The 24,170-nt window shown below is 44.7% G+C and overlaps 1 protein-coding gene across 1 annotated transcript in view; it reads left to right on the top strand.

Moving 5' to 3' along the window:
* The window catches only part of kbtbd12 (kelch repeat and BTB (POZ) domain containing 12), a 42,956-nt gene that overhangs the window by 885 nt on the left and 17,901 nt on the right, over positions 1 to 24,170 (top strand). Inside the window, exons 2-4 of the mRNA XM_052017504.1 lie at positions 4,295 to 5,502; positions 15,279 to 15,549; positions 19,039 to 19,189. Of these exons, the coding sequence (XP_051873464.1) occupies positions 4,424 to 5,502; positions 15,279 to 15,549; positions 19,039 to 19,189 (1,501 nt within the window). The 5' untranslated portion in view covers positions 4,295 to 4,423. The remainder of the gene's footprint in view (positions 1 to 4,294; positions 5,503 to 15,278; positions 15,550 to 19,038; positions 19,190 to 24,170) is intronic.

Genomic DNA, 24,170 nt, shown 5'->3' with positions numbered 1-24,170 from the left:
AAGGTTGCATGGCCACAGGAAAAAGAGCTGGGAAGGGAACTAAATGGATTTCTCTTGCTGACAGCTGGCATGGGTTTGAGAGGCTAAATGGTCTTTTCCTATGTAGTAATGATCCAGTGATTCCCTGTTCCATGCCAGTGAAGTCTCTGGGTCTGTTCTGAAGTCTTGGATACTTTATGAGAATTACAAAGTCCATGGGAATGTTTCCACAAACTCTGGGTCCTGTGATGATGCACAGGATTTGAGCCTGTCGCACTAAGGACAGGACAGCGGGAGGAGACTGTTGGGTCCTGTGGTTGGAAATGTTTCCCAGCACCAAATGTGTAGCATCCTAGTTAGTGGTACTGAGCCGGTCAGGTACACAGGAGCATGGAAATGATTGCTCCTGATAGTTTCCCCAAGTGGATCTCAACGAACACAGAACACAGACCAGTACAGCAGTGTACAGGCCATTTGGCCCAAAATGTTTTGCTGATCTTGATGCCAATTTATACTAAATGTCCTCCTCCTGTGCGGTAGTGTAGCGGTTAGCGTAACGCTAATACAATGCCAGTGACTCGGGTTCAATTCCTGCTGCTGTCTGTAAGGATTTTGTACGTTCTCCCTGTGTCTGCGTGGGTTTCCTCCGGGTGCTCTGGTTTCCTCCCACATTCCAAAGACGTACGGGTTAGGAGGTTGTGGGCATGCTATGTTGGCGCCGGAAGCGTGGCGACACTTGTGGGCTGCTCCCAGAACACTCTACACAAAAGATGCATTTCACTGTGTGTTTCGATGTACATGTGACTAATAAAGATATCTTATCTTATCATCCATATCCCTCCTTTCCCTTCATATTCATGTGTCTATCTAAAAGCCTCTTAAACTCCACTAAACTACCTGCTTCCTCTACTACCCCGGTAACCCGTTCCAGGCACCTACCACTCTGCGTAAAAAAAAATCTTGCCCCCCCACCTCATCTTTGAACCCCCCCCCAACCTTAAAAGCATCTCAAGTCTAACCACATAGGTATTTTTCTATGTTAACCGAGGCCTCTAGTTATCTCTTATTACATAGAACATAGAACACTACAGCACAGTACAGGCCCTTCGGCCCACAATGTTGTGCCAACATTTTATCCTGCTCTAAGATCTATCTAACCCTTCCCTCCCACATCACCCCCTATTTTTCTATCATTCGTGTGTCTATCTAAGAGTCTCTTAAATGTCCCTAATGTATCTGCCCCCACAACGTCTGCCGGCAGTGCGTTCCACACACCCACCACTCTCTGTGTAAAAAAAAACTTACCTCTGACATCCCCCTTATACCTTCCTCCAATCACCTTAAAATTATGTCCCCTCCTGTTAGCCATTGTCGCCCTGGGAAAAAGTCTCTGACTGTCCACAGTAACAACGTTCTCTTCTACCCACTATTGTGGCCTTGGAGGTGTTTCAGAGCAGATCCTTTCCTTCTTCTCTCCCTACAACCAGGTGGTTACGTTCAGTTTATTAGAACCCTGAGTCCCAGCAAAGCCAGACAAGTCCCGCAGTGAGAATGGGAAAATGTTACTTCACAGTGTTGTTCTTTTTAGTGAGGAGCTTAAATCTGGCACACCCCATCAATAGCTGGGGAGAAGCCATCACACTGAAAAAGCTATCAAAGTATTGCCACTTCAGCGAGTTGTTGGATAATTCTATCAGACATGTTCGTCTAAGCTGTTGGGCACAGAAAAAACTTAGCATTTGATCTGGTGAGCATGATTGCAACTTCAGAATCAGAATCAGATTTATTATCACCAACTTATATGTCAAGAAATATGTTGTTTTGCGGCAGCAGTACAGTGCAAAGACATAAAATTACTATAAATTACAAAAGTGAATAAATAATGGGGAAAAAAGGAATAACAAGGCAGTGTTCATGGACTATTCAGAAATCTGATGGCGGAGGGGAAGAAACTGTTTCTGAATCATTGAGTGTGGGTCTTCAGGCTCCTGTACCTCCTCCCTGATGGTAGTAACGAGAAGAGGGCATGTCCCGGGTGCTGAGGGTCTTTAAGTGATGGATGCCGCCTTCTTGAGGCACCGCCTCTTGAAGATGTCCTCGATGGTGGGGAGGGTTGTGCCTGTGATGGAGCTGGCTGAGTCTACAACCCTCTGCAGCCTCCTGCGATCCTGTGCATTACAGCCTCCATGAGGCAGTGATGCAACCATTCAGAATGCTCTCCACTGTACATCTGTAGAAACTTCTATGGAAATGAGTCAGAGTTATACAGCATGGTAACTTCGGCCCAACTCATCCATGCTGACCAAGGTACCTTTCTCAACTGGTCCCAGGAAGGTGACAGGTGACAGCCAAGATCACCAGGGAGTTCAGCTGTCTGTCAACCACAGATGTAATGAAGGCTACATCCAGAGGACACCTCCCAAAGCAAAAAACGAGCTGCTGGAGGAACTCAGCAGGTCAGGCAGCATCCGTAGATGGAGATGGACAGTCGACATTTCGGTTGGAGACCAGATGTAGGGTCTCGACCCAAAACGTCAACTGTCAATTTCCATCTGCAGACGCTGCTCGACCCACTGAGTTCCTTCAGCAGATTATGTGTTGCTCCAGATTCCAGCATCTGCAGTCTCTTGTGTCTCTGACACCTCCCTAAGCTTTGGTCCAGAAACAAAGGCAACACCATGTGACCATAAGTGGCACAAGTTACTTTTATAGATATACTTAGGATTATACCCCATGCAGCTGTTTGCTTAAAGAAACTATGTACTACTTGTATCAGAAGAAAGGATGCAAGCCAATTGATAGAAGCAGATAGTTTCCCCACCCTTCTCCCTCTTGGGAAAGTATGTAGACAAGAAAGGTCTAGGGAGAAGAAATTACTCAAGGTAGGCGACAAACAGGGAATTTGCACAATATTATAACTGCTGCAGATAATCCAGAATTTACCTTGTATGTTATAAATGCTACAAGTATCTGTGGTGTGTGACGACAGGACTTTCCTGAAGGTTCCAGTCCTGAGTGATGTAAAATCAACTACCAGGTTGTCACAACTGCTGTTGCTTTATGTGGAAGGACACCAAATGAAATGCAGTTCGGTCATTTTCCTTCAGAATGGAACACAGTCAGTCCTGATATTTATTCAGGACAAGCTTTGGAAGTCTTGGGACAAATGCAATGCATGGTTTACAATGGAGACACAAGATATTCTGCAGATGCTGAAAATCTGCAGCGATGAACACAAAATGCTGGAGGAACTTAGGAGGTCAGGCAGCATCCATGGAGGGAATTGAACAGTCGACGTCTCAGGCCGAGAACCTTCATCAGGTTTACAATGGCCAGAACTTGAGTTGCCCATAATTGTGATGGACTACACCAACATTCTGACCTATTGGATGTAATTTCTATTAGTAGCCCAACACTCTTTAAGGTGATTTTTTTCTTAGATGTTACAGAGTATTATAATGAATATCATGTAAGGTTAAACGGAGCACAGAAAGTGGAACCCAGGTAATTGGACAGGGAGTGTGGGAACTGGAATCCTGGTGACTGGACAGGGAGTGCGGGAACCGGAATCCTGGTGACTGGACTGGGAGTGCGGGAACCGGAATCCTGGTGACTGGACTGGGAGTGCGGGAACCGGAATCCTGGTGACTGGACAGGGAGTGCGGGAACCGGAGCCCCACTGAATGGAAAGGGAGCGAGGCAAACATTACCCAGTGAACCAGTCACCTCTTTCACACGCGCCTTCCCGGTAGCGCTGCCACATTCTCAGACTCTTAATTCCACCTCTCTCGGTTATTCTGTTATTGTCACTTTAGCATTTCTTTTTGCACTACTTCAGTTTGCACCACAGTCTTTGCATCATTCTGCTGTTTTGCCCTTGTTATATTTATTATTACCATATATACTGTTTGCTCTTTGAGTTCACATGAGCAAGAAATTTCATTGCACCTTGGTGCGTATGACAATAAACTGATCTGTATCTGTAGATACTGAACCATTGGGATCTCTGTCTCTTGAGAGAGCGAATTATCGGAGGTTTACTCTAATCTTGGATGTTGTAACATGATGTTCAGAATCAGATTTATTATCGCTGACTTATATGACATGAAATATGTTGTTTTGCAGCAGCAGTACAGTGCAAAGACAAAACATTCCCATAAATTACAAAAATAAAAAAGTAGTAGATTAATAAGAGATAGTGATAATGGGTTCATGGGCTGTTCAGAAATCTGATGGCGGAGGGGAAGAATCTGTTCCTGAATCATTGAGTGTGGGAAGTTCTGAATAACTCACCTTTTATCTGTTCCATTTACAGGCAATGAAGATTAGGGTTCATGGGTGTTACAAATTGAGGTGTCATAAATGACAATCAATCTGATACAATAACAGTGAATGTAAATATCACCAAACCTTTTAGAAGCCTAATTCAGAGAGAGAATAGAAGATGGCAGCGGTTGTGGAGATTGGGAACAGCGTCAAGGTCAAACACAGCTTGGATTTGCTTCATCATATCAACAAGATGAAAGACTCCGATGAGTTGACCGATGTGGTGCTTGTGACCCAAGGGTCCAAGTTCCCGTGTCATCGGCTTCTGCTGGCTGCGTTCAGCCCATACTTCAAGGCAATGTTCACCTGTGGCCTGGCAGAATGCAGTCAGAGGGAAGTCGCGCTCCATGATGTGCAACCAGAGAGCGTGGCGACCATCCTAAACTACATGTATAGTTCTGATCTGTGCCTCACCAACTCGAATGTCCAAGGAGTGGCCACCATGGCTTACTTCCTCCAGATGGAAACCATTTTCGTGGCTTGCCAGAAGTACATGTTGGACCATATGGATGCCTCAAACTGCCTAGGGGTTTATTACTTTGCAAAGCAGCTTGGAGCAGAGGAGCTGTCTGAGCAAGCAAATAAGTACCTTCATCGGCACTTTGCAGAGGTCTGTCTGCAGGAGGAAGTTCTAGATCTAGAGGAGCATCAGTTGCTGCCCTTAATCTGCTCTGACGATCTCAATATTTCGCGTGAGGAGACCATCTTGGATTTGGTTCTTCGATGGGTTAACCACGACCGGAAGTCACGGGTGGTACACCTCGTGGAACTCTTGAAGCAAGTAAGGTTGGTGCTCGTAAGTCCTACCTTCCTGAGAGAGACTCTTAAAAGGAACACAGTCCTCCTTAGCAACGTGGACTGCTGTAACGTGATTCAAGTTGCTCTGGACACCATCCACAAGGCACAGCAACAACCTTCTCTCAGTCTACGCTACGGGATGGAGAGCACTGATCTCCTTCTCTGCATTGGTATCAATGGTCAAGGAATAAAATCAAGACACCGCAGTTATACTGAAACCAACTATTGCTATGCTCCCAAAACCAAGAAATCTTATTACATTGTGTCACCGAGATACGGTGAAACTTTGGGATATGTTTGCACTGGAGTTGTGACAGAGAATAATGACATTATTTTAACTGGTGAAGCTGGAGTGACAAAGCTATCGAGGCAAAAGACGAAGGATGTGGAGATAGTGAGGTGAGTACCGTTGGTGACTTTCTTTACTGGGGGAGAAAGTTGGGTAAGGGCCATCCAAGTATTGGGTTAAGGGACTACACAAGAGAGCGGAGGAGCAGTGTCACCATGGCGGGGTACTTTTGTCCCATCGTTCTCAAGGTTCTTCCTGCACCCAAGTGCATCGCATTTTCTGAATGTTATTATCTTGAGTTAAGGAGAATTTAATGCCACAGGTTTCCTACCTACTGGGAGGGGAGAGGCCGAGAGGTTCAAGAACAGCTACTTCCCTTCAGCCATTCAGTTCTTGAACCAACTGGCGCACCCCTCATCACTACAGTTCAGCAACATTATGACCACTTTGATCACTTTGCATTAAAATGGAGGTTTTTTGTTCCAGTTATGTTCTTTCTTGTAAAAATTGTGTATAACATGTTTAATTGATGTTTTTCTTGTGAATGCTGCTTATCTGATGCTATGTGCCTGTGATGCTGCTGCAAGTAAGTTTTTTTCATTGCACCTGTGCACACATGTGCATTTGACAATAAACTCGACTTTGAGTTTGACTTTGAAGGAATCTAGGCATAGGAACACAATAAACAGAAGATGGTGTAGACCATCCCTTGAACCTGCTCTGCCATTCAATAAGATCATTGCAGATCTTGTGCCTCATCTATTTTCCCACCTAATTTCCTTAAATTCCAAAATACTACTGATTCAAACCTTGAATAAACTCAATACAGTCTACAGCAGGGAATTCCAAAGATTTAATTGGTAATTGGTTTATTATTGTCACATGTACCGAGATGCAGTTAAAAGCTTTTGATTTCCATACCATCCAGACAGATCATTCCATACACCAGTACATCGAGGAGTACAAAGGGAAAACAATAACAGAATGCAGAATAAAGTGTTACAGTCACAGAGAAAGAGCAGTGCGGGCAGACAATAAGGTGCAAGGGCCATGATGAGGTACACTGTGAGATCATGAGTTCATCTTTATCATACGAGGTCCGTTCAACAGTCTTATAACAATGGGATAGAAGCTGTCCTTGAGCCTGGTGGTATGAGTTTTCAAGCTTTTGTATCTTCTTCCTGATGGGAGGTGGAGGAATAGAGAATGCCCGGGGTGGGAGGGGTCCTTGATTATGTTGGCTGCTTTCCCGAGACAGCAGGAAGTATGGACAGAGTCAGTGGAAGAGAGATTGGTTTGCATGATGGACTGGGCTGTGTTCACAACTGTCTGCAATTTCTTGTGGTCTTGGGCAGAGCAGTTGCCATACCAAGCTGTGATGCATCCAGATAGGATGCTTTCTATAGTGCGTCTGTAAAAATCGGTGAGGGTCATTGCAGACATGCTGAACTGGAACAGGTGCATAAACCATTAAAAGAAACAACATACGTTAACAAAGACCTTTAAAGAATGCAATAGGAAAAAAAAACTGAGATTTGTTTCCAAAAAAATAAGATTACAAAGCAAAGAAAATCAGGTAAACCTGTTTGGCATGTGCTCGAGACCACATTTGGAGTATTGTAGACAGTTTTAGCCTCCTTATTATACAGAACAGATGGAGACACTGGAGAAGATACAAAATAAACCCACGATGGAACCAAAATTGAAAGTGTTTAATTATTGAGAAAGATAGATATATAAGATATTAAGATATTTATTTATTAGTGACATGTACATCATGGTGGGCTGAAGGGCCTGTTTTGTGCTGTACTTGGTACTATGGAAACACAGTGAAATGTGTCTTTTTGTGTTACTGAGAATGTGTTGGGGGGGCAGCCCGCAAGTGTCGTCACTCTTCCGGCGCCAACATAGCATGCCCACAGCTCCTAACCCATACATCTTTGGAATGTGGGAGGAAACCAGAGCACCTGGAGGAAACCCACGCAGACACAGGGAGAACATACAAACTCCTCACAGACAGCGTCAGGAATTGAACCCGGGTCGCTGGCGCTGTAATAGCGTTACGCTAACTGCTACACTACCATGCCAGAAAGATTTATTCAGTTGGAGTTTGGAAAAGGGAAGCTTGATTAATTGCCCTGTGAAAGGCCTTTAAAATTTAGAGAGGTTTTGTCAGTGTAAAAATAGATTTGTTTTTCCATGTGGTAGAATCCACACGAGGTGACATAAACATATTGGTCACCTAATGAATTTGGGATGGAATTCAGGAGAAAATGTTTACTCCTGTGGTCAGGAAGTGATTGGACATATGGCATCATTTAAAGGGAAGCTGGGTAAGCACATGAGAGAGAAAGGTTAAGCCAATAGGTTAGTTGAAATGAGGATTGTAGTGGAGAATAAACACCAGCATGTACCAGTGGGCTAAATGACCTGTTTCTGCGTTGTTCACACTGAAGAAAGTGACTGAAACGGGCTGCATTTTATTGCATGTTGCAATCAGAGAGTTATGCAGTATGGAAACAGGCCCTTCAGCCCAACTCACCAGTGCCAACTAAGTGCCTACCCCTGCTGGTTCCATGTACCTACATTTTGCCCATGCCCCTCTAAATCTTTCACATCCATGTCTTTTACATGTGTGATACTACCCACCGCTACCACTTCCTCTGGCAGCTCGTTCCATATATCCACCACCCTCTGTGTGAAAAACTTGCCCCTCAGGTCCCATTTAAATCTTTCCCCCCTCACCCTAAACTTATGTCCTCTAGTTTTAGTCTCCCCTGGGGCAAAAGACAGTGACGTCTATCATATCTCTGCCCCTCATGATTTTATAAACCTCTATCAGGTCATCCCTCAGCCTCTTTTGCTCCAGGGAAAACAGTCCCAGCCTGTCTGGTCTCAAGCCCACCAGTCCTGGCAACATCCTTGTGAATCTTTTCTGTACCTTCTCCAGCTTAATCACATCCTTCCTACAGCTGGGCAATCGGAACACTGCACACAATACTCTCAGTGTGGTTTCACCAGCATCTTGTGACATGATGTCCCAATTCCTGTATTCAGTTCTGTGACTGATGCAGGCAAGTATGCCAGATGCCTTCTTCACCACCCTGAATACCTGTGTCACCACTTTCAGGGAAATATGTACTTGTACCTCTGGGTCTCTCCATTCTACAACACTCCCCAGTGCCCTGTAATTCACTGTATATGTCCTGCCCTGGTTTAACTTCTCAAAATGCATCACTTCATGTGTGTCTGAGTTAAATTCCATCTGCCATGCCTTTGCCCACTTATCTTGATGCCGTTGTAACCTTCGACAACCTTTGAAGATCGCACATGATCCATATCCCTCCATTCCCTGCACCTTCATGTGCCTGTCTAAAAACCTCTTGAATGTCACTCCTCAAACAATAAAGTGCTCTAATATAGGAGGCAGACATCTACTTTGTGCACAGAAAGCTTCCAGAGTAACAATATGAGAATAAAATGAGATTTCCTCAAATGGCCATCTTTGTCAGCATGGACCAGTTGGGCTGAAGGGTCTGTTTGTGCTCTATGACTCTAAATGTGCAGACTTCGAGAACAGCTGTCAGAGGGCATGTACTATAAGGAGAGGCTGGACAAACTTGTGTTGTTTTCTCTGGAGCGGCAGGGGCTGAGGGGAGACCTGATAGAGGTTTATAACATTATGAGAGGCATAGACGGAGTAGACAGCTGGTATCTTTTTTCCCAAGGTCAAAATGTCTAATACTAGCATGCATTTAAGGTGAGAAGGGGAAAGTTCAAAGGAAATGTGCGGGGCAAGGTTTTTACACAGAGTGGTGGATGCCTGGAATGTGCTGCCTGGGGTGATGGTGGAGGCAGATACAACAGAGGCGTTCAAGAGGCTTTTAGACAGGCACATGAACACACGGGGAGTGGAGGGATATGGACCATGTACAGGCAGAAGGGATTAGGTTTAATTTGGCATCATGGTCAGCACAGGCACCGTGGGCCGAAAGGCCTGTTTCTGTGCTGTACTGTTCTACGGTCTACGTTCCTTCGAACCTGCTGCTCCACCAATCATCAAGATCGTGGCCAATCTTCTACCTTGGCTCCATTTTCCTGCACTCCCTCTTTGATCACGAGGAAGGCACACCAGCTGCTCTACTTCTTTAGGATTTGAGGAGATTTGGTACGTCACCAAAGACTCTTGCAAATTTGTATAGATATATGGTGGAGAGCATTCTGAATGGTTACATCACCGCCTGGTATGGAGGCTCCAATGCACAGGATCGCAAGAGGCTGGAGAGGGTTGTAGACTCAGCCAGCTCCATCACGGGCACAACCCTCCCCACCATCGAGGACATCTTCAAGAGGTGGTTCCTCAAGAAGGTGGCATCCATCAGTAAGGACCCTCACCATCCAGGACATGCCCTCTTCTCATTACTACCATCAGGGAGGAGGTACAGGGGCCTGAAGACCCACACTCAATGATTCAGGAACATCTTCTTCCCCTCTGCCATCAGATTTCTGAACGGTCCATGAACCCATGAACACGACCTTGTTATTCCTCTTGTGCACTATTTATTTATTTTTGTAACTTATAGTAATTTTTATGTCTTGCACCGTACTGCTGCCGCAAAACAACAAATTTCACATGTGTCAATGATAATAAACCTGATTTTGATTTCCCTGATATCCGGAAATCTATTGCTCTGTGTTTTGAAGGAACTCAGTGACGGAGCCTCCACTGCCCTCCTGCAGTAGAGAGTTCCAAACATTCACCATCCTCTGAGTGAAGAAATCTCTCCTCATCTCTGCTCTAACTCTTATTTTGAGACCACACTTCTTTACTGTTATGGAAAAGAGTTGAGATGGATTAACAAAAGCAATGAAGCAAAAAAATAAGTGACAAGTTTTAAGAACAGAATTGACTTTAAATGATTATTTCTTAAAAGGCATGTCACACACAGAATACAGAAGAGCCACATGCAGACCCATTGGGTTTAATCTTCCTTTCGAAAGAGGTTATTAAAATAAGGCTGTGGATACTAGGGACATATACATAGAACAGTACAGCACAGTATGGGCCCTTTGGCCCACGATGTTGTGCCAACCTAAATAAACCTTATCCCCCTCTCCACCTCCCATAACCCTCTATTTTTCTTTCATCCATGTGCCTATCTAAGAGTCTCTTAAAAAACCCTGTCGTATTTCAGGAAAGAGTTCGGTAGATTTCTCTCAGGCCAGGTGTGAGAGGAATTAGCACTGAGGTTCACTTGGACCAGACTCTGACTGAAGAGGTTTGATGGGGTGAACATAATTCTTTTATTCCTAACGTTCCTCTGATCTGGAAATTGCCCTGGGATTTCAAAGATGTTGGCGTCTCTGGGTCTTCTGTCTTTTGTAGGATGTTCTCTTAGTATGTGGAGAGGGAACATTCAAAAGAGACAGGTCTACAAATCGTTACAAGTAGCAACATGGTTTTATATAAAACCAGAAGTTTTATTAAGCTTATAAGTTAGGGAGCAGGAATAGATCATTCCTCCTCTTGAGCCTGCACTGCTATATAATAAGATCATGACTGTAGCCTCAACTCTACATCGATAAAAGTTGGTGAATGTTAAAGGGAACATGGCAAATTTCTTTAGCCTCCTGAGGAAGTAAAGGTGCTGGTGAGCTTTCTTAGCCGTGGCGTCGATGTGGTTGGACCAGGACAGGCTGTTGGTGATGTTCACTTTCAGGAACTTGAAGCTCTCAACCCTCTTGACCTCAGCACCATTGATGTAGACAGGCGCATGTGCACCGCCCCCTTTCCTGAAGTCAATGACCAGCTCTGTTGTTTTGCTGACATTGAGGGAAGGTTGTTGTCATGACACCATGTCACTTAAGCTTGCTATCTCCTTCCTGTACTCCGACTCATCATTATTTGAGATATGGCCTACTACGGTGGTATCATCTGCAAACTTGTAGATGGAGTTAGAGCAGAATCTGGCCACACAGTCATGAGTATATAGGGAGTAGAGTAGAGGGCTGAGGACGCAGCCTTGTGGGGTACCAGTGTTGAGAATAATCATGCTGGAGGTGTTGCTGCCTGTCCTCACTGATTGTGGTCTATTGGTCAGAAAGTCAAGGATCCAGTTGCAGAGGCAGGTGTTGAATCCCAGGTCTCAGAGTTTGATGATGAGTTTGCTTGAAATTATAGTATTGAAGGCAGAGCTGTAGTCAATAAACAATAGTCTAACGTAGGTGTCTTTACTGTCCAGATGTTCCAGAGATGAGTGTAGGGCCAGGGAGATGGTGTCCACTGTAGACCTGTTTCGGTGGTAGGTGTATTGCAGTGGGTCGAGGTTTTCCAGGAGGCTGGAGTTGATGCGTGCCATGACCAGCCTCTCAAAGCACTTCATGATGGTGGATGTCAGAGCCACCGGTCGATGTTACCTTATTCTTCTTAGGTATCGGGATGATAGTGGTCTTCTTAAAACAGGTGGGAACCATCCTTTGAGGAAAAGAGTTCCAAAGACTCATGGCCCTCTGAGAGACGATATTTGCCTCATCTCCATCTTATATATGTGATCCATTAATTCAAGTGAAGTCAAGTCTATTGTCATGTGCACAAGTACAGTGAGGTACAGGAATATTGAAAAACATGCTTGCAGCAGCATCACAGGCACGTAGGTAAAGAAAACACACAGAACACAGATATACACAAGTTATACCAGAGAGTGAAGAATACAAATCTTTGTTCCTTTAGTTCAAGATTCTCCCCCAAGATGAAACAACCTCTCCACATCCACCCTGTCAAGGCCCCTCAGGGTCTTTTATGTTTCAATTAAGTCACCTCTCAGTCTTCTAAACTCCAGAGGATGCAAGCTTAATCTGTTCTTTCCATTAATCTGCCATTCCAATTATTAGTCTCATGCACTAACATCCTTTGTTTCAATAAGGGAAGCCAGACTGTGCACTGTACTCCAGATATGGTCACCCTGCATTACTGAAGCATAATCGTCCTTTTTTGTTTAGTTCCCCTCACAGTAAACGATAACATTCTGCTAGCTTTCCTAAGTATCTGCTCTATTCAATATTCACTCCCTTGACAATCTTTTTTGTACCCTCATTGTTGTTTCTGTATCCCTTTTGTAATATGGTGGGTTGGCCCGTACACAGCACTCCAGGGATGGTCCATCCAAGGTCCTTTGTAGCTTTTGCAAAACTCCTCTGCTTTTGAATAGGACTGATGGCTTTGTGGACCTGTATTGCTACTTGTAATGCTTTGTGGATCTATACTGCCAGATCCCTCCAAACCATTCAGATATTTCCTCTTTTGTTAATTCATTTCATGGTCTGAGGGTGTTGCAAGTCCAGCATTTACTGTCCGGCTTATATTGTCGAATTTGGTCGAAGAGAAGACTCAAAAGGCCACTGTTCTTGTTCAATCTCTTTATTACTTGATCCAAGGAGAGAGCACCAAGCCAGGCACCTACGTCCCGGACCGGGTGGTCTCTGAGATACATTGATCTACATACATTCTCATACTTTTTCAGAGGTGCAAACAATTACCGTACAAGGAATGATCATGCATTAGTCAGGCAGCATGGCACTTATTTTCTACATCGTGATTGGTTACAGACAAAGGAATTTACTTAAAAAAAAGTTACTAAAGCTATAGTTCCTTAATCTTTTCAGACCATCTTGTTCCACCGGTTATCTTTGTATACATAAGGTTTCTCATGGTGGGCTCAGGGTCAGTTTAGTGGAGCAAGAGTCAATTGTGCAGACTTGTTGAGACAAGAACTGATTGTACTGTATAATCATACCTCAAGGCTGAAGAAAACTAGCTGAAGCAAGCAAAATCTCTGAAGCAAGGCACTGCAAAGCGAAGCACAGCTATTTCAAGCAGTCTATTACAGCCATAGTGATGTACCCTTTAATTCACGTTTCAGGGCTCACAATCTTTTACTCTCCTAACCTTTCATTATACCTTATACACGTTCTCAATATGACCCTAATTACACATTTCAGTCACATTGATGAGAGCATGCAGCCTCATACTTGCCGGGCAGGCACGGTAGTATAGCGGTTAGCGTAACGCTTGACAGCGCCAGCAACCCCAGTTCAATTCCGGCCACTGTCTGTAAGGAGTATGTATGTTGTCCCCATGTCTGCGTGGGTGCTCCAGATTCCTCCCACATTCCAAAGACATACGGGTTAGGAAGTTGTGGTCATGCTATGTTGGCACTGGAAGCGTGGCGACACTTGCGAGCTGCTCCCAGAACACTCTACGCAAAAGATGTACTTCACTGTGTGTTTCAATGTATATGTGACTAATAAAGAAATCTTATTTTATCTTAAGGGTGGCAGATACCTTTGCCTAAATGACATTAGTGAACCAGATGAATCTTTGCAACAATCTGTTGCATTTTAATTCCAAATTTACTTATTCAACCAATTTAGATTTCCTAAATATTATTTTGGGATTTGACTTCTTATCTCTAGATTGCTAGTCTGGTGACTTAACCAGTGTGCTCCTGTGTTATGGAAGAATACAAGAAAATATTAGGATAGGTTGAGTGAGCTAGGGCTTTTCTCTTTGGAGCGGAGGAGGATGAGAGGTGAGTTGATAGAGGTGTACAAGATGATAAGAGGCATAGATCGAGTGGACAGTCAGGAGACTTTTTCCCAGGGCGACAATGAGGGGACATAATTTTAAATTGATTGGAGGAAGGTATAAGGGGGATGTCAGGGGTAAGTTTTTTACACAGAGAGTGGTAGGTGTGTGGAACACACTGCCGGCGGAGGTTGTGGAAGCAGATACATTAGGGACATTTAAAAGACTCTTAGATAGACACATGAATGATAGAAAAATAGGGGGCTATGTGGGAGGGAAGGGTTCGATAGATCTTAGAGCAGGATAAGATGTCAGCACAACATTGTGGGCCGAAGGGCCTGTACTGTGCTGTAGTGTTCTATGTTCCATGTGTAAGAGTAGGCCCCTCTTGCCCCACCATTCAATACGGTCATGGCTGCTCAGTCCCAGCCTTCTGCTCCTCTTCTGTGCTAGTTCCACATGGACTTCAATTCCCTGACCTTTCAAAGCCTTGTCTTCCTCTTTAGGTACGATTAGTGATCCGGCCTCCACAACCTTCTGGGCTAAGAGAACTCCAGAGATTTTCCAACCTCCATGAGAAGACGTTCCGACACACCTCAGTTTTAAATGACCACCCTCTTATCCTCTTACTACGTCCCCTCATTCAAGACCCTCCCACTTGTGGAAACATCTCAACATCTACTCTGTTGGGATCTGAGATGTTCCAATAAGATCACCCCTTGTTCTAAACACCAAAGAATACAGATCCAACTCCTTTAACTGCTTGTGGTAGGATGATTGTCTCATCCCAGGAATTAGACTAGTGGTGACAGTTAACTATGTTAGTAACTACTGTTAACTTATATAGTTAACTGCAGGCAGTTCCCAGGTCATGACAAGGTTTCGTTCCTGAGAATTTTTCGTCACCAGAACTGCTCGTAAGCGGGAGAGAGTCACGGGAACAGTGGTCATGAGGGGGTGAGCAGGCGTGGGAAGAGCAGCCGCCAGCCGGCCTCACTGACTCAATGAGTGAATGAGTGAGTCTGCTCAGCACTCCCACGCGCTGCTCGGTTCCACCCAGCTCCTGATTATTGGGGCTTGGGGGAGAAGGGGTAAGGAGAGAAGGCACATGCAAAATGCCCCATTCCCACCCTGCAGTAGCCGACAAATCCATCCCCGTCCATCCCGCCAGTCTCCTGAATGCTTGTTCATATTTACGGGGTGTCCGTTAAGTCAGGAGTCCATAGCCCGGGGAGGTCCTGTATATTGAAGTGCATCCTGTATGACATTGATAACCCACCACTGTTTTCCCACGACCTTCAGGTACCACGTCCGAGGAAATCAATACTGGGAAAAGCTCTGCTCTGCTCCTTTCCGAGAACTCTACAGCGTGGGAACAGTTCAGGGTAACCTGTACCTCATCGGAGGCCAGATGAAGCTGAAGAACCGGTATATGATCACGAACTGTGTGGACAAGTACACCCTGGAAACGGGCCAGTGGAGGAGCGCCGCCCCCTTGCCTTTGCCTTTGGCGTGTCACGGCACGGTCACCGTGGGCAACCAGATCTACGTGATGGGAGGATGGACGCCACAGGTTAAGTTGCTCGCAGAGCTGTGCTGGCTGCGTTAGCATGCATGTACTCCAGATAAACCTCGATCCTTTCAAGATCATATAGATAGGGTGAATGCACACAGCCTTTCTCCCAGGAGCAACAAACAATCTGCTGGAGGAGCTCAGCAGATCGAGCAGCACCTGTGGAGGGAAAGGAGTTGTTGATGTTTCAAGTTGAAACCCTGCATCAAGACTGATGCATTCCTTCCCTCTCATTCCCTTCAGAATCAGATTTATTATCACCGATATATGACATGAAATTTGTTGTTTTGTGGCAGCAGTACAGTGCAAAGACATAAAAATCTATAAATTACAACAATGACTAAATGGTGCAAAAAAACAGGAATAACAAGGTAGTGTTCATGGGTTCATGGACCGTTCAGAAATCTGATGACAAAGAGAAAGAAGCTATTCCTGAATCATTGAGTGTGGGTCTTCAGGCTCCTGTACCTCCTCCCTGATGGTAGTAATGAGGAGAGAGCATGTCCCGGATGGTGAGGGTCATTTCCCCCCCAGAGATGCTGCTCGACCTGCTGAGATTTAACAGGAACCTGAGGAGAAACCTTTTTCACCCAGAGGGTGGTCAGTATATGGAAAGAGCTGCCAGAGGAAGTGGTTGAGGCAGGTACATTAACAACATATTAAAAGACACCTGGACAGGTACATGGATAGGATAGGTTTAGAGGGATATGGGCCAAACGCGGGCAAATGGGACTAGCTTAGATGGGAATCTTGGTCAGCATGGACCAGTTGGGCTGAAGGGCCTGTTTCTATGCTGTGTGACTCTATGACTCTAATTCCTAGAGGGCATTTAAAATGGTGTGTACTGTTGTAGTAAGCCACAGAGATCAGAAAATTGATCCCCTGTCTGTGCTAATCTGGGTGAACTGACGAAGACCAGTGTGTACTGGCGACACAAGAGACTGCGGACGCTGGAACCTGGAGCAAATAGACAAACTGCTGGAGGAACTCAGTGGGTCGGGCAGCATCTGTGGAGAGAAGTGGGCAGTCGGCGTTTCGGGTTGAGACCCTTCATCTGGACCAGTGTGCGCTGGTTTGGGTTTTGCCTGAACCATCGACAGTTGGTTTGAGAAACAGGTATCAAAAGATACCCTTGGAGGGACAACTAGGTTTGACATGCACCAGGGTGGCCAAATAAATTCATTTTCTATTTTTAGTTTATGCTCGTTACTTTGTTCTATTAACCTTCTGTGGGAGGGGTGATTTGAGTAGGGCTGTTCACAGTGTAGATACATTGACTTTCATTTCTCTGGTGGTGTTCACAGACTCAGGATATCCCAAAGATCTATGCAACTGATGAAGTGTAGGCACTGCTGTAACATAGAAAATGCAGCAGCCAATTTGAACAAAAAGAAATGCAATAAAGGCCATATCATCTGCTTTTTGTGATGTTGGGTTAGGGATAAATATTGTAAAGTAAAATCTCACCTGGTCTCTTTTATTAGTCAAAGATCTGTGTAATGAATTGATCTGTATGAACGGTATGCAAGTCAAGTTTTTCACTGTACCTCGGTACATGTGACAATAATATTACCAATACCAATCTTGGGGGACTTTTACTTAAAACTGAAGAAGGTAAGGCTTCAGTTTACATTCACACTTAACAAGTGACACCAACCACAGTACAGCAGTCTCTCAGTACTTATACGATGTACTTATACATTCCCTTATACGATGAGATGGACTCCGACCTCACGATCTACCTTGTTGTGACCTTGCACCTTATTGCACTGCACTTTCTCTGTAGCTGTGACACTTTACTCTGTACTGTTATTGTTTTCACCTGTACTATATCAATGCACTCTGTACTAACCCAATATAACTGTGTAATGAATTGACCTGTATGATCAGTATGCAAGACAAGTTTTTCACTGTACCTCGGTACAAGTGACAATAATAAACCAATGCCAATACTGCTCTAAGGTGTCAGCCTACTAGAGTCATAGAGTTATACAGAACGGAAACAGGCCCTTTGGCCCAACTGGTCCATGCCAACCAAGATGCTCCATCCAAGCTTGTCCCAAGGACAGTGCAGGAGGAATTTTGTGATCATCTCTTGTGGGACTTGAACCCACAAATCGCTGACTATTAAGTTGAGGTGGTCACCCAATCAGCCACAGGGTGACACAGTAGAGAGTCATTTTTAATTTTCCCCTGCCTGTGGTATTGAGATTGATAACACACCCTCCAGCTGCTCTGACTGAGATAGGATAACTGAGATAGGCCGTGTCCAAAATCGAACCTGCATTTTCCCCATTTCGCATTGAATGAATGAATCACAGGAGCAGGTTCTTTTCTCTGCCATGTTCCCCATGTGATATATAAGAGGCACGGACTTCCCGTGATAACAAAAAAATGCAAGTAAGACCACTGGCATTGACACTGAGGCTGCAATAACACATCCATGGAGCGATTCACTGCTGTACAACACCTTCTAAGGAAGTTTCTCCTTGTCAAACACTCCAGACCATTAGTGTTCCTGACTCTGGCCCTGGCTCCCAGCCACGCACCAGCTGTTGATATTTTGCCACTTGCCAGCATAAGACGTCAGATGCAATCCATCTCACGGCAAACAGTATTCACTAGACACCACAGGAGAGGACACTGAAGGAACACGCGATCTCCCAGTAATACACAGCCAATCTCACGGATCTGCAGATAGTAAGTCAGCGGTTAATCTGGACTCAGCAGATGGGCAAAGAACAGACTTTAATGGTAATCTGGGGGGACGTTAGACTTTGCTCAGAATTCAACCACGGAGATCTCTCTCATGAGCTGCAATTGTTCTGCATTTTCACCAAATAAACTTTATCAATTGGCGCTGGTTTGTGGAGACACAAAAGACGGCAGACGCTGGAACCTGGAGCAACACACAAAGTGCTGGAGGAACTCAGCGGGTCAGGCAGTGTCTGTGGAGGGAAACGGACAGTCGACGTTTCTGGTCGAGACCCTTCATCTGGACTGAGAGATAGAGGGGAGAGAGCCGGTATAGAGAGGCGAAAGGAAGGGGTGGAGGAGGGAAGAGTGGAGATAGTAACATCCTCCATCTGCCTATCACCCCTCCTCACCTGGGTCTTGCTCTGATACTCTGTGCCTGTGATGCTGCTGCAAGTAAGTTTTTCATTGCACCTGTGCACACATGGACTTGTGCAGATGACAATAAACCTGACTTTGATTTTGACCATCCCTTCCCCTCACCTCTTTCTACTGGCTATCTCCCTCCTATCTTTACATGCAGATGAAGGGTCTCAACCCAAAACATCAACTGTCCATTTCCCTCCACAGATGCTGCCAGACCCGCTGAGTTCCTCCAGCATTTTCTGTGTGGCATTGATTAGTGTGTTTGCTTGTCCTTGCGGGAATATTATCCACGCTGGCTGCCAGTTTGATGCCTCCCTGTGAATATGGCTCCCTCTTGGTTTCCACCTTGCTGTGCTTTCTGTTCTGCAGATGGACCTTCCTGATGAAGAACCTGATTGGCTCAGCAACAGAATGTTTCGGTACGACCCAAGGAGGGACAAATGGACAGAGTGCAGGCCCATGCAGTTCTCCAAATATCGCTTCAGTACAGCTGTCCTCAATTGGGAGATCTATGTCTTGGGTAAGGAATGGGGCAGAATCTACACTTTAATGTCCTTCACTCGACACCAACTTCACCACAGCCTTGACGTTGCGATATTAGTTTATCCCCGTTTGTGATTGCTGTATGGGTGACATTAGCCATTCATGACTGTCATTGAGAGCCAATGACATGGTGTAGGACTGGAATCATGTGTGGATGTTATGCAAGTATCAGTGAATGCACAGAGTGCACACTGAAAACAGGCGCTCAGCAATCTGCATTGGGTTTCTTCAAAGTAGAGAAGACCACATTGTGAGTACCCTAGAATTGTTGCTTCACCTGATAGAACTGATAGGGTTTCTAGAAGGTTTACTTGAATGTTGCCAGGTCTTCAGGAGTTGAGTTACAAGGAAAGACTGAACAGGTTAGGACTTTATTCCTTGGAGCGTAGAAGAATGAGGGGAGATTTGATAGAGGTTTACAAAATTAATCAGAGTAAATGCGAGTAAATGCAAGTAGGCTCTTTCCACCTAGATTAGGAGAGATAAGTACGAGAGGACATGGCTTTAGGGTGAAAGGGGAAAGGTTTAGGGGGAACATTAGGGGGAACTTCTTCACTCTGAGAGTGGTAGGAATGTGGAACGAGCTGCCGTCTGACGTGGTAAATGTGGGCTCGCTCTCAAGTTTTAAGAGTAAATTGGATAGATACATGGATGGGAGAGGTCTGGAGGGTTATGGACTGGATGCAGGTCAATGGGACTAGCGGAATAAAGTTTCGGCACAGACTAGAAGGGCTGAATGGCCTGTTTTCTGTGCTGTAGTGTTCTATGGTTCTAATTCCTTATTTGGGGCAGAACCAATGTTTAAGAAAAGTTCAACATAACTGCCCTGCTTATGTATTCTGTGCCCATATTTATACTTTCTCAACTTTTGGCTTTTGGCACACTGGCCTTCATCAGTCAGGGCGTTGAATATAGAGCTTGGGAGGTTATGTTTTGATTGTACAGGATGTTGGTGAGGCTGCACTTGGTGTATTATGTTCAGTTTTGGTCACCCTGTTATAGGAAGGATGTGATTAAACTGGAAAGAGTGCAAAAAAGATTTACGAGGATGTTGCCAGGACTCGAGGGACTGAGTTATAGGGAGAGGTTGGACAGGCTAGGCCTTTGCTCCTTGGAGCATAGGAGACTGAGGGGTGATCTCATAGAGGTATATAAAATCATGAGGGGCATAGAAAGGGTGAGCAGTCTTTTTTCCAGGGTTGGGGAATCGAATACTAGAGGACACACTTTTAAGGTTAAATGTGAAAGGTTTTTAATAAGTACCTGAGGGGCAACTTTTTTACACAGTGGGTGGTAGATATATGGAACCAGCTGCCAGAGGAAGCGGTTGAGGCAGGTACATCAGGTACATTTAAGAAGTATGTGGACAGGTAAATGGATGACAAGAGTTTGAGGGATGTGAGACAAGTGCTGGGAAAAGGAATTAGCTTGAATACGCATCTTTGTCGACATGGACATGTGTGGGCTGAAGGGCCTTTTTCCATGCTGTACAACTCTATGACTCTAACTTGCCCTGCCATGTTCAGAGATCTGTTGCTGCTTCTTCTCTGCGATTGTACCTTTTATATGTTGCTCACCCCGCCAGAATGTGTTGAAAATCAAAACATAAAATCTGAAAATGCTGGAAACACTCAGCGGGTCAGGCAGCATCTATGGAAAGGGAAATAGAGTCGATGTTTAAGGTCTCAGACTATTCGACTGAATGTGTTGCTTCTCTACATTAAACTTCATCTGCCACATGTCTGCCCATCCCACCAGAATGCCTAAACCCTCTTGCAATCCTTCTCACTGTTACCCACATACTGTGTCACATGCATATTTTGCATTAGTCAAGTTGATTTTATCGTCATGTGCACGAGTACGGTGAGGTACGGTTAAGACTACAATGGAAAAATTCGCTCACAGCAGCATCGCAGACACATGGGTACAGATAACACACTGAATGTAAATTATACATAAAATTTTACCATTCAGTGAAAAAATAGACTGTGCAAAAGCAAGGCCTTTTTGCAAAAAATAGCAAAGACACAATCGAAAACAAGTCCACGGCAGTGCAAGAGGTGGTCCGTAGTGTTCTGTTGCTGAGGTGGGGTTAGGGTTGTGCAGGTCGGTTCAAGAACCTGATGGTTGTAGGAAAGTAGCTGTTCCTGAACCTGGTGGTGTGGGACTTCAGGCTTCTGTACCTCCTGCCTGACAGTAGCAGTGAGAAGAGGGCATGGCCCGGACGGTGGGGATCCTTGTTGATAGATGCCACCTTCTTGAGGCAGCGCCTCCTGTAGATGCTGTCAGTGGTGGGGAGGGATGTGCCCGTGATGGACTGGTCTGTGTCCACTGCTCTCTGCAGCTTCTTACGTTCCTGTGCATTGGAATTGCGGTACCAGGTCATTATACAACCAGTCAGGATACTTTCAACAGTCCACTTGTAGAAGTTTGTTAGAGTATTTGGTGACATGCCAAATCTCCTTAAGCTTCTAAGAAAGTCGAGGCGCTGGTGCATCTTTCTGAATATATTGCAAGAGAAACAGTGTCCTAATACAAATTTCAGACAGTTTTGAGAAGAGTTGTAGCAGTAGACAATTCGCTGCTTGACATGTCAGGGATGTGGGAAGAATGTGTAGAAGGGGCATCTTGAAATGATGAGGAACAAGAGGACAAAAAGGAAGGCAGAGCAAAGATTGTGGACGCACTGATATGTTGGAAGTTGGTCATGAAAGAGAGATTACCCATTCAACAATTAAGCCTTTTTATGAAGTGAAAGCATTCTAATGTGGGTGGGAAACGTACTTTAATGAGCATTCAATGAGAAGCATACTCTGTCTCTGTAAAGTTCAGCAACAATTTTAAACTGCGATGTTCCTATCTGACGAGGCGCCTTAATGTGTTTGTGGCTGTTCCCACTAGATTAAAGCACGTTGGCCTGCAACTGAGACCTCTCGTTTGGAACCCGGCCAAAAGTATCTCAATTGCCTTGGCATTTAGTGAACAATCAAAGCTTTTTTCTCTTTGATTTCTTTACAAACGTGGTTATGTCCTGGGAAAAAAAACCTTACAGTTGAGTTGAATGCAGTAGAACAGAACAGGAAAATGCCTGTGCCGCCTCTGTAGGAAACTGTGAGCAGTGGAGGTTTATTTTAATACATGGGGTCATAATATGAACTGTGGTTAAGACAGGCACACAAACCAGACGATCAAGAGGGTAACCATCTGTATCTCTTGAGTTTTGAAAAAATAAACAAAAGCTCCAGGGGTAGGCTGCAGATTGTACATTGAAGTTGTACTTCGTATGTTAAAGATGTATTATCACAGCTTCTGTATTTGAGATCTCAAGTTCCAGACTATAACATCTGTGCCCTTAGGGGAAGATGGAACCGATTTACTCAGAGACTTGGGGATAAAAACATAGAAACATAGAAAACCTACAGCACAATACAGGTCCTTCGGCCCACAAAGTTGTGCTGAACATGTCCCTACCTTAGAAATTACTAGGCTTAGCCCTCTATTTTTCTAAGCTAATAGAGGATCTGAGTAAATATATCATAAAGTGCCATAGACAGGTACCAACTGTTGTAACCTTACCTCGATAACTGGAGGGTGGGAGTTTAGTAAGTTGTTAGAACATAAACCTGGTTAGATTATGCTGGTGCTGTGGGGCTGATAGAGGTTTATAAAATTATCAGAGACATAGATAGAGCAGACAGTCAGAATCTTTTTCCCAGGGTAGAAATGTCACGTACCAGAGGACCTGCATTTAAGGTGTGGGGGAGAAAGTTTAAAGGAGATGTGTGGGGCAAGTTTTTTACCCAGAGAGTGGTGGGTGCCTGGAACGGGCTGCTAGGGGTAGTGGTGAAAGCAGATACAAAAGTGGCATTTAAGAGGCTGTTAGACACATGAACATGCAGGGAATGGAGGGAGATGGATCATGTGCAGGCAGAAGAGATTTAGTTTGATCTGGCAATGTGTTCGGCACAACATCGTGGGCTGAAGGGCCTGTTCCTGTGCTGTACTGTTCTATGTTCTATGCCTGGAGCACTGTGAACCTTCCTAACAACCCAGTCTTAGGGAGGATAGATTGGTCTCCGAGGGAGTACAGTGTAGATTTAACAGAATCATACATGGTTGAAAAAACTGGGGTTGTATTCCCTGGAATTTAGAAGGCTAAATCTTAATCTGATTGATGTTTTCGGGAATATGGAGGGGACCTTTTGCAGTGGAGACAGATAAAGTATTTCATCTGGTTAGGGAGCAGAGCCTAACGGTAGCGTAGCGGTTAGCGCGACGCTATTACAGTGCCAGCGACCTGGGTTCAATTCCCGCCACTGTCTGTAAGGAGTTTATACGTTACCCCGTGTCTGCGTGGGTTTCCTCCGGGTGCTCTGGTTTCCTCCCACATTCCAAAGACGTACGGGTAGGTTAATTTGGGTTTTAAAAAAAGGGCGGCGCGGACTCGTTGGGCTGGAAGGGCCTGTTACCACGCTGTAAATAAAATTAATTAATTACATTAGAGTCGGGCTTTTCAGGAGAGAAGTTGGGAAACACAGTGTAGCGGGTGATGGAAATTTCAGCCGTCTTTGCTGAATAAATAATAAACCAAGAATTCTGGAAACCCTCAACAGGTTAGTTGGAATGAGGGTTATTCTTTCAAATAAATCACCTTTAACCAGGCTCATCCCTTGACTACTCATTGTCACAAACCAGCAACAAAAGAAACACACTGTGCATGATTCAGTGTTAAAAACTATTTTATTAATCACTACTTATGATAATACGTAAAATAAAAGTTAAAAAAAAAGTTAGTATGTTAGAATTCAAAAATGTTAAACCTCGAACGTTAACCCCAAAACTAAACTCTTCGTGTGTGTGTGTGACAAAGTCCAAAACTCCCAGTTCCTGAATGGTTCTTAAAGTTCAGTTCCGCAAGCCATAAGGTGAAACGTGAGCAAGGGCTTCTTCAACAACCA

This window comes from Pristis pectinata, chromosome 6 (genome assembly GCF_009764475.1).
Source record: "Pristis pectinata isolate sPriPec2 chromosome 6, sPriPec2.1.pri, whole genome shotgun sequence".
Taxonomy (NCBI): domain Eukaryota; kingdom Metazoa; phylum Chordata; class Chondrichthyes; order Rhinopristiformes; family Pristidae; genus Pristis; species Pristis pectinata.
The sequence above is the reverse complement of the archived record's forward strand: the minus strand, read 5'-3'. Positions and strand labels throughout refer to the sequence as shown.